Consider the following 11,156-nt stretch of genomic DNA (forward strand, 5'->3'; position numbering starts at 1 on the left):
AAAGTGGGGTTCCAGTTGGGCCTCAGTTTAAACCCACCAGTCCCTCCCAGGGAGAAAAAGGAGGCTTCTGTATGATAAAGATTTGCAAGCCATTCAAAGGGGCAATTCTAACCTGCCATATTGGGTCACTGTGAGTCAGTATCCACTACCTGGCTGTGAGTTTGGTTTTGGTTTGAGAGGTAGGAGGGAATGGGGGGTGGGGGTTGCTTAGAGGGCATGCGGTTTAAATTAATGGTGGCAGAATCATTTGGTAAGAGATGGCAAAAATCTTTGCCCAACTTGAAAATCCAGAAGAGTCTGATCATATGAACAAATAAAATATTAAGGGTTTCTACGGCAAAAGAACTTATAAATGAAGTTCAAAGACAAGCACAGGAGGAAGTCTGCAACACGTGTGTATATTAAAGGAAATAAAAAATTATGAAAAAGAGATTTTAAAATTTGCCCAGAAAAAATAACAGACAACACTGAAAAAGAAATATACATGACCAAATAAGATACCCAACCTCAGGTGATAATTAGAGAAATGAAATTTTGAACTACAATGATATATCTACCTTCTCTCCATCCACAATCTTTTGGAGAAAAACTTTGCTATCATCAGTTCTTCTTTTTTTTATTTACTATTACAAAATACCAATATACTGAGGAGATTTTAAAATGCCAGTATAGATGTTATCTCCATCAGTCATTGTTTTTTTTAAATCATTTTATTGGGAGCTCTTATCACAACCCAAACACATGTGTCAAGCACATTTGTACATATGTTGCCATCATGTTCAAAACATTTTCTTTCTACTTGAGCCCCTCCCCCAAGCTACCTCCCTCATGAAACCTTGATAATTTATCTTTTTTTTTTCATGTCTTACACTGACCACTGTCTCCCTTCAACCACTTTTCTGTTGTCCATCCTCTTGGGAGAGGGCTATATGTCGATCATTGTGATTGGTTCCCCCTTTCTCCCCCCACCATCCTCGTCTCCTCCTGGTATGGCTACTCTTATTATTGGTCCTGAGGGGTTTATCTCTCCTGGATTCCCTGTGTTTCCAGCCCTTATCTGTATGTGTGTACATGGTATGGTCTGGATGGATGTGTAAGGCAGAATTGGGGTCATGATAGTGGGGGGGGGGGAGCATTAAAGAACAAGAGGAAAGTTGTATGTTTCATAGGTGTTGTACTGCACCCTGACTGGCTCCTCTCTTCCTTGTGACCCTTCTATAAGGGATGTCCAATTGTCTACAGATGGGCTTTGGGTCTCCACTCTGCTTTGCACCTCATTCACATCAATATGCGTTTTTGGTTTGGGTCTTTGATGCCGGATACATGATACCATTGATTCCTCATGATCACACAGACTTGTGTGCTTCTTCCATGTGGGATTTGTTTCTTCTCAGCTAGAAGGCTGCTTGTTTACCTTCAAGACCCCAGACGCTATATCTTTTGTATTGGGCACCATCAACTTTCTTTACCATATTTGCTTATGCACCCATTTTGTCTTCAGTTTTGTCAGGAAAGGTGAGTAACACCGAATGCTGGATTATTAAAACAAACTGTTCTTGCATAGAAGGAGTACTTGAATGGAAGCTCAATGTCCATCTGCTGCCTTTATACTTAACAAATATATGTACATAGATTTATTTCCCTATGATTATATATAAATGTATTTATATATGTACATGCCTGTATTTAGACCACAGTGTCCTTTGCCTCCTAGTTCTTTCCTGTTTCCTTTTACTTTCCTCTTGTACTACTGTCTTGTTTGGCCTTCATTCGGGATTCAGTAATTCCTCTCGGCTACATTGCCCTTGATCAAGGCCCAGCAGGCATCCCATTCCCTCCTAGGCATTGAATTTAGATCACTTGCTGTTCCCTAGTCCCTGGGTTTATTGGCACCCCCTTTCCTTTTACCCCCTCCCCACCCTCCCATGTCCCCAGAACCGTTGGTCACCTTGTTTTCTCCTCTGTATTGTTTAATCTAGATAGACATGTAGAGACAGTAATGAGCACAAAAGCAAGACCAAGCAAAACAAAACAACAAAAGAAAAGAAAAGCCTATAAATAGTTCCAGGTCTGTTTTTTGGCTTTTTTTAACTTTATGAGTGTTTTCCAGTTGAGTCTGGTGGAATGTTACACCCTGGCGCCAAAGTCTACTTTTGGTATTCCTCGGGGACTTTGTAGCTTTGCTCCCCTTACAACTCTGTTGCACGCCCTTAGTTTCACCCCATTGTGGTTGAGGTTAGCATGTACACCAGCCAACAGTTCAGCTTTCTGTAGGGTCTTTGGACTCTGCTACTGGAGATGCCTTGGCAGGAAGCATTGAAACCAATGTAGAGACATCTCTCTCTTCTTTCGACTCAGCCTTGTGTTGGACAGCCAATGTCTGGGGTTGGCCCGGTAGGGGCACAGACCGAATGTAGAAGGCAGCAGGAAGCTGGTCTACAACAGGTGAGGAGGTGAGGAGGGGGTTGCACTGCCCTTTACAACCTGTGCTGTCCCCTCCACAGAGGCAAGAGTCACCCCAGGGAGCAGTGTGGGACAGCACTCCTGCTGTGCACCAGGAGCCTGGGATGAAAGTTGTGAGGCAGCCCGATGGCCTTGACCAGCTGACGGTATGACAACTGGCAATTTCCGGGAAGTTGGCACAGCAGCTGCCAGCTCTGCCAACCCCAAAGCCTGTGCCTGGGCTGTCCCTGGCAATTGGGTGCCTAGAACTTGCACTTGGATGTGAGGCAATGCTTGATGGGTAGCAGACATTTTAACAGTCCCCTAATTGAGGAGGCTGGATTGGTGCTAAGGGCGGGGGGTTGAATGGGGATGGGTGGCTTGGGGTTGGGTCAGGTGGGAAGGGCAGAGGTGAAGACTGCAGTACGGGTTGACCACCCAGGGTTTGAACTTACTGCTGGGACTGGGGAGGAGGGACATGCTGAGTGGGTGGGACCTGTGGTGGCTGAAGGAGCAGTGAGGGTTGTGGCTTGCGGGTGTTGCTGCTGCTGCTGCTGCTGCTGGGCCAACCGGAGGTGAGTGGCTAGGTGGAGTAGCTGGGACTGCCCGTGCTGGACCTGCTGCTGGATCACCATCCGTTTCTGCTGGAGGTGGATCTGCTGCTGTGGCTCAATCTGTGAATGGTGCTGAATCTGGGTGTAGGTGGCTGAGCTAATGAGGGAGGGTCTGTCTGGGATCAGGCATTGCTGTCCATGTCAGGTTCATGCCCACATTCTGCCAACCACTCCTTTCTGTTTCTGCCTTCTTTGGCCGCTGCACTTCGGCCTTGGTCTGGCTGCCCTGACTCACAGTCATCATTTGGGCTGCAGACAATGGCTGCACCACACTGGTGCCTTTTCCGGGACACATCCCACCACCCATTCCTAAAGAAGACAACTGACCCAAGCCCCCTGGGACCTGGCCACCTCTACCTGAACGCATGGATCCTGGGATGCTATTCCCACTGCCTCCACCAGCTTGGGCTAAGGTTGAGGGACTGGCCTGTGGCCCCAGCGGAAGCCTGAGCCACAGCAAGGGCCTAGCTAGAGGCCTGGGAAAGGCTAGAGGTAGAAGAGCTTACAGGAGGAATGGCCTTTTGAATTGAGCCTTGCGTTTGGGTTCCTTGAGCTGAGGCCTGTTGGTTCATCACTGGCACGTTCTACACCCACAGATACATCAGAATCTGGGACTGGTTGGGGGGTAGGGAGATGGTGTTCCCCAGGTGAAGGGATTGGGTGAGGGTGGTGGCACTAGGAGAGCACATGATGGAGGCCTGCTTGGTGGGAGCCTGCTGCAGTGCAGTGCTGGTGTGGTGGGAGCTGACCTGCTAGCAGCCAGTGGAGCCTGTTGGCCAGCAGCCAGACTGTAGCTGAGCATGGTTGAGCTGCTGCTGGAGCGAGAACTGGTGGAAATACTGAGGCGCCTTGGGCTGCCATTGCACTAGAGTTATCTGGGGTCCAGAGCTACGCCCCCCCCCCATACACATACCCCGAGCTGGAACTCCCATTAGTGTAGTTGGAGTTCTGTTCACTCTCTCGCAAGTCTCCACGACAGAGGTGCAGGGTACCCAAGGCTGGGACTCCAACTCAAGACCTTCCTGCCTGGCTCAGAACCCACGTCCTCCGGGGGGCATTCACTTCATGTGCTTGGGGGTTCCCTGGTCGCAGGGCAGGACCGGGGAGAGGGGACTCATTAAGCCTCCTCTGTGGGCTCCCAGCGCCTTGCACCTTTCTGGAAGGACAGGGGTGCCAAGACTGGGATGGGAAGTACACAGCATAGCCACGGCTCCCCCCACCCACCTGGCCCTGCCCCCTAACTTGTTCTTTTTTAAGGTCAAAATTTAGATGAATGATTTAGAACTTTTTAAAACTAATATACATGTTTAAAGCTATAGTTGTTCCACCAAACACTGTTTTCGCAGCAATCCATAAATGTAATATGCTATGTTTTGCTTTCATTCCGTAGAAATCCTTTTTAATTTTCATTGTGATTTCATCTTTGACTCAAGTTCAAAACCCAGTCTTTCCTCATGACATGTCCGAAGTGAGCATGCCAACATCTCACCATTTTTGCTTCTAAGGAGCATCCAGTTTGGACAGCTGTATTCCGAGCGATGCGCAGTAGAGTCAGTCTTTTCATCGTCGCCATCGCCCACATATACCTGTTTTCTTAGGCCCTGGTTTTTTTCCTCCCAATTTTTGCATGCATATGAGGAAATTTAAAGATGGTGGCTTGGTTCAGGCACATGTCAGTCATCTAAGTGGTAACTTTGCTCTCAAGCAGTGGTTCTCAACCTTCTGAATGCCGTAAGACCCTTTCATACAGTTCCTCGGGTTGTGGTGACCCCCAACCCCAAAATTGTTTTTGTTGTTACTTCATCACTGTCATTTTGCTACTGCTATGAATCAGGCGACCCTGTGAAAGGGTTCTTTGACCCCCAAAGGGGTCACAACCCACAGGTTAAGAACTGCTGCTCCTAAGGATTCTGTTATATAGACAGAACTTAGTAAACTAATGCCAAAATAATGGACATTCAACTAGTCTTTAGTGTTTCCGTATTAGAAACATTGTGCTAAGTAGCACCTTGCACACGTGTTCCTGTATTCCCTGAGCATATGCTGTGTACCCGATTCCATTCTCGTTGTGGAGGATGCAGAAATGGAGGAAGCACACAAGCACGGCCACCTGCACAGTGTCTTCATTTAAATAAAAGGGCAAATACTCGTTAAGAGCAATAGGGTATCAGAGGGTAGCGAATGCTTGGGGTGGGGGAATAGAACAAGGATGCCATGAGAAGTGACTCACAATCTTCAGTCGGGATCAGGGCGCACATCAGATTTGAGCAAAGCCTCTGAGGAGCGAGGTGGAGAGCTTTGCCTAGAAGTGGAGGCAGAGCATTCCAGTCCGAGAGAAAAGAAAATGCTGAGACCTGGAGTCTGATCGTGTCTCACATGTTCAAGAAACAGGAAGGAAGGTGAGTGTGCCTAACGAAGAGCGAAAGAGGAAAACCAAGAGATGGGAAGAAGTGAGGACACCCCAGAAGCCATCTATAACTTAGGCCTTGCTGTCAGGGAAGGGAAACGTGCGGGGCAGTCTGGACTTCCTCTACCTTCTGGCTACCGTGCTGAAAGACGACAGGGATCAGAAGTGCAGTCAGGGAGATGAACTAGGAGGCTCTGCTGTTCTCCTGATGAGAGATGGTGGTGATTTTCACTGGGGCGGCAGCAACGGAAAGTGTGACCAGGGAAATGGGGTGCGGGAGAGAGAACTAGGACAACATAATAACTTTCAAGGTTTCTCATCTGTGTTACTAGACAGATGACATTTCTAGTGTTAGATTGGGGAAGGGAACGTGAGCTTGCCTTGGGTGCACGGAAGAATTACGACCAGTTGAGATGCAAATGCAGCAAAAGGAGTTTTAATTTTGGACTAGCTCGAGCTAGGGCCTCCTTCCCTCCACTGCCCAGCGCAGCAGGACCTTGCGTCCAGAAGGAAATCAGCCCCGAGTTCTTTGTTCCCTGAGCTTTTATGGGGCCAGGGACGGGAGGCAGTCCAGTGTTGCTGTTCTTTAAACTTATTGGAGAAACCTCCTGGCATCAGCGTTGTCCAGTGGTGGTTGGCGAGTAGTTCCACGCGTATTTTCTTGACTGGTCAATTGGGGGTGGTGGTTGCTGCTCCCTACTGGTCAGTCTGGGACAGGTGATGCCTTCTCTGACAGAATTACTTCAGTGTCCAGGAATCTGAAATTAGAGCTTAAGCCTGCCCCAGACTTTGGTTTTCTATGGCCTGTCATGGTGCTGGTGCTGGCAGTTGTAAACCAGGACCCCACACTAGTAACTGAGGGGGAGACAAAATGGGAAGGGCCAGGTTTGGGGGTGCAAGTAAGGAATTGTATTTTGATATGCTAAATTTGAGATGATTTGCATATCCAACCAAAACTGCTGTAAATACAACTCTGAAGTTTAGGCAAAAGATATATACTTGGGAGAGACCAGCGTTTAGATGTTCCTCAACGTCAAGAAACTCAATGAGGGCATCAGGCAGTGAAATGGAGGGAAAGAAGAGACAATGATAAAAGCTCTGAATGCAGAATTCCTGCTTTCAGGATTATAGAAGACCAGGTAGTAACATGCAGAACTGATTCTTGCCATTTCTATAAGAGAAACGTTTCTGGGAATTTGATTGGATTGTGTAGAATCTGTCAATGAATTTGGGAAGAATTGACATCTTAGGAAAAATGAATATTCTAACTCCTGAAGAAGGCATATTTGGCCATTTATTTAAATATTTTCCCCCTAAAATACCTGTATTTATATACAGGCTGACAATTCCTTGTTGTGCTTCAATCAGTCTGCACTTGAGTTTCTATCATTTGCAACCCAAAGAATGCTAACTTCAGTACTTTATAGCTAATATAACATAAACACTCATTTAGTTCTACATTGGTATCACCGAAACTTCTATACATATGTGCAAACCCAGAAAACCCATTGAGTAAAGAAAGTCACTGTAACCGATCTTAATGTTTATTCTTTGTCCGAAAATTCCTTAGAAATCTTATTTTCTTTTTCTTTTTTTTTTAACCAACAGATGTATTAAAATAGTTGATTTAAGCATCTGCAATGGTGACTTCCACCTCTACTCCAGGCGTAATACTGATGGAAGTGACCTGCTTAAGGATCTCAGATGGACTGGGCAAGTCATTGAGACGCTTGTGGATTCTCATCTGGAAACGATCCCAGGTCTTGGAACCTTCCCCACGGGGAGTTTTCCTGGTTGTGATTCTCAGAGTCTTGGGAGGCAGCCTAACTGGTCCCTTTACTTTCCGGATCAAGTCAGCACACACTTCCTCCAAGGATGTCCCGTTGTGGCTGGTTAGAGTCATTCTAATCCGGTGAATGGCCACCTCTGGTTCCGCGGGTGTCTTTCCAGTGGCCTTCAATGCCATGGCGGTGGGGAGCTTCCTGACCGACTTGTTCCTCGACAAGTGCCAACAGCAGTGAGTCAGGAATTGGAGCAGGGGAACAGAGCACAGTAAAACAACAACTGCGTCTTCCTCAAAGAACGAAATCTTAGGTTCATTTGTCAAAATATCCACTCATTGCCTTTTCCATGATCAAAACTTTTGCTTGCTGAAGGAAAATGTTAACTCAGAGGCAAAGAGTTTATTTTCTGTTTGTTTTTTTGTTAAAAAGTTTGGTCTTTGTCAAACTTTGGTCTGCGGTTTCAATGCTTGATGAATATTTCTAATACAATCATATTTATAGTAGTACAAAGAAACACTACTGTCCTTTTACGAAATGCTTTGATGTTTGGTTAGACAATGAGAGCACATTAGCAATGTCAACAGTAACAGCTTGGGGCAAAATCAGAAACAGGAGTAGAAATTTGGCATCGTGACTTCTCAATTCTTCTTTTCATATTTCTCTAGGTCTGCCTCTTTCCACATTCCCCACGGTAGCATAGGCCTGAACCGTGGCATGGATTTTGTTTGTAGGTGCCATCAATTCGGTTCCAATTCATAGCAGCCCTATGTCCAACCCTGTTGCTGTGCCATCTTCACAAAGCTTATGTTTGAGCCCATTGCTGCAGCCACTGCCACCCTTACGGATCCTAGTCTTTTCCACTGACCTTCTAAATTGCCAAGCACGATGCCCTTCTCCAAGAACTCTTCTCTCCTGACCATTTGTCCCAAGCACGTGAGACAAAGTCTTGCCATCTTTGCTGCCAAGGAGCACTCTGGCTGCACTTCTCCCAAGACAGGCTTTTTGGTATGTTTGTTTGTCTAGCAGTTCGTGCTACTTTCAATATTCCTCAAAGGCACCACAATTCAAAGGCGTCAGTTCTTCTTCAGTCTTCCCTATTGAGTGTCCAACGTTCACAGGTCTATGGGGGATTGGAAAGACCATGGCCTGGGTCAGACGCACCTTTGGCTTCAGAGTAGCACCCTTGCTTTGCAACACTTACAAGGGTTCTTGCACAACAGATCCCTCACTGCGATACACCCTTTGATCTTTTGACTGCTGCTTCCAGGATCAGTAATTGTAGATCAAAGTAAAATGAAATCATTGACAACTTCAATCTTTTTTCCTATTGATCATGGTGTCATCCGTCTACTGGTCTGGTGGAGAAGACTTTTTTTTTACACGGAGTTGCCACTCGTATGTAAAGCTTTTGGCCTTTATCAGCAAGTTTGCCAAGTCCGTCTTACTTCCAGCAAGCAACCCTGTGATTTCCGCATCCTGCAGGTTGTGAATGAGCCTTCCTCCAGTCCTGATGCCACCTTCTTCTTTCTCTAGTCCAGTTCCTCTGATAACTTGCCCAGCATACAGATGGAGTAAGTATGGTGAGGGGACACAACTCTGTCACACATCTTTCTTGACTCCCAACCATGCATCGTCCCCTTGTTCTGTTCTCATGCCTGCTTCTGGAGCCAGGTGCAACAGATGCACAGGAGCACAGTGACTGTTCTGTGATACCCATTCTTCTCAATGTGATCCACGGTTTCTTATGAGCCACACAGTCAAATGCCTGTTATTAATTATTGTCGAGTTTCTGCATGACCCAATTAGACATTTACCAAGGTGATCTGGAACTCAAGACTGGCATTTGAAGAGATGACCAAAAATAAATGGCTTGAGCTAAGAAAACCAGCTTCACCAAACTGATCATTAGAATGATATCAGGAGGGTATAGGTAGCAGACTTCCAGTTAAGGTTCATACTTACACATATTAGCTCTGTCTTTCATATAAATCTACATACATATGTTGGTAACAATGAGCAATAAAAATACAAATAGGGGACTTACTATAGAAAATATATTACAGCCATGTGTCACCTAATATCTGTGATACATACTGTGTAATAGTACTATGTGATTTGGATATTATATGAAAACCATATCATCTGGTTCTGCTTCCTCTCAAAGCATCTCTGTTACATTCACTCCATCACATTCTATGGTTGAGATTGCTGGCCTCTGCTATAATCTTAGGGAGTCCTGGTGATATTGTAGGTCAGGCCTGGGGCGGCTAAACACGAGGTTGGCAGTTTAAAGTCACCAGTCCCTCAAAGGGAAAAGCTGAAGCTGCTTACTCTTGTAAACGTTTAGTCTCAGAAACCCTAGGAAGTCTTACAGTGTGGTCATGAGTCGGAATCCATTCAATGCCCATGGGATTATTTTGGGTTAGTAGTCCGAAATACCATGTTATTAAAAATAACCAAAATAAAAGCTTTAGTGAGACGTAACACGTACGATAGCCACGCAATGGGGTTTGGGTATGTTCATAAAGTTGGGCCAACATTAAAATAAACTCTTGTAGAGCACCGTAATCATCCTCAAAAGAAAGCTGTTCCCCTTCACCATCACTTTTCAGATTCTGTATGACCCAAGCCCCTGGCAGCCACACACCTACTTTATGCTGCTATAGATCTGTCTACTGGGGACATTTCAGCTAAATGTCACGTGATCCCCATTGTGACTCATTTTAAAGTTGTTTCACATTTTAATATCTTCTGCTTTATTTTTGATTGAAGCTTTTCTGTTTTGTCTAATATTGTTTATTTGCTTGCTTGCTTCCTGTTTGTGTTTTGTATGGATTTCTGTATATGAAATCCAGGGTAGGTCGACCTCTAGAGCCAGTAGCTGGATAAGGGCTCGGAAGGGGAGGATAGGGGGAACGGGGAGCTAGCAACAATGAGTATGAGAAGAAGATATTCTGAAATTGATTATGGTAACAATTCTACAAACCTCCTTAATATGATTGTATGGTTATTTTGCATGCCATATGAAGTATATGCCAAGACTATAATTTTTTTAAAGGTAAAAAGCCTGAAGTCTGAAGATTGGTACTCTAACCATTGAAATAGCATTGTAATGGTTAACTCTGGTTCTGTGGTTCATATTGAATTAATGTCTTGTGTTTTTAAATGCACATGGCTACCTTGTAATAAAGTACATGAAGGTTTGTGGAACTAAAAGAAAGACTCTTTTTAAAATATTTTATTGGGAGCTTTTACATCTATCATAACATTCCATCAATCACCTAGAACAGTATTGTACAATTGCTATCACAGTCGGTTTCAAAACATTCTTTTTTATATACATGGCATATAATATTTAAAAAATACCATTAAACAATGTATTATTTAAGGTTAAGTGTAATATGAGGGGATTTTTTTAAAGTGTAGAAAAAAATGAATTAAAATATGGCATCTTCCCACTTTCCCCCACTTTTTTTAAAAAATCATTTTATTAGGGACTCATACAACTCTTATCACAATCCATACATACATCAATTGTGTCAAGCACATTTGTACATTCGTTGCCCTCATCACTCTCAAAACATTTGCTCTCCACCCAAGCCCCTGGCATCAGGTCCTCATTTTCCCCCTCCCTCCCAAAGAAAGACTCTATGGGGAAGGTTCCATAGTTGCTCTCTCCCAAACCCATGCCCTACAGTGCTGGTACCGCGACTCTCGCCGGAGAGGTCTGTTCCTCGTCTTTCTCCCTTTAACGCAGAGCCATCAGGTTTGCTCTGCAATGAGCTTTTCTGGCCTCCACTCTTAAAATGCGAACAAACATCCAAAGACCACTTGATGGTCCGCTTTATGTGTCCATTTGACGAGGCTTTAGCATCCAGAGACTCCTTCAGGGATGAGAGGATTTGTCTC

At 45.1% G+C, this 11,156-nt stretch overlaps 1 protein-coding gene and 1 pseudogene across 1 annotated transcript; both read right to left on the minus strand.

Annotated features, from left to right (window-relative positions):
• Window positions 1–2,260: 2,260 nt before the first annotated feature.
• LOC142433810 (polyhomeotic-like protein 1 pseudogene) lies at window positions 2,261–5,117 on the minus strand (annotated as a pseudogene).
• Window positions 5,118–7,090: 1,973 nt separating this feature from the next.
• Window positions 7,091–7,429, minus strand: LOC142433811 (small ribosomal subunit protein uS10-like). Its single transcript, XM_075538488.1, has one exon. It carries the CDS (start codon window positions 7,427–7,429, stop codon window positions 7,091–7,093), a length of 339 nt encoding a protein of 112 aa, XP_075394603.1.
• Window positions 7,430–11,156: the final 3,727 nt, after the last annotated feature.

Source organism: Tenrec ecaudatus, chromosome X (assembly GCF_050624435.1).
Source record: "Tenrec ecaudatus isolate mTenEca1 chromosome X, mTenEca1.hap1, whole genome shotgun sequence".
NCBI classification, from domain to species: Eukaryota; Metazoa; Chordata; class Mammalia; order Afrosoricida; family Tenrecidae; genus Tenrec; species Tenrec ecaudatus.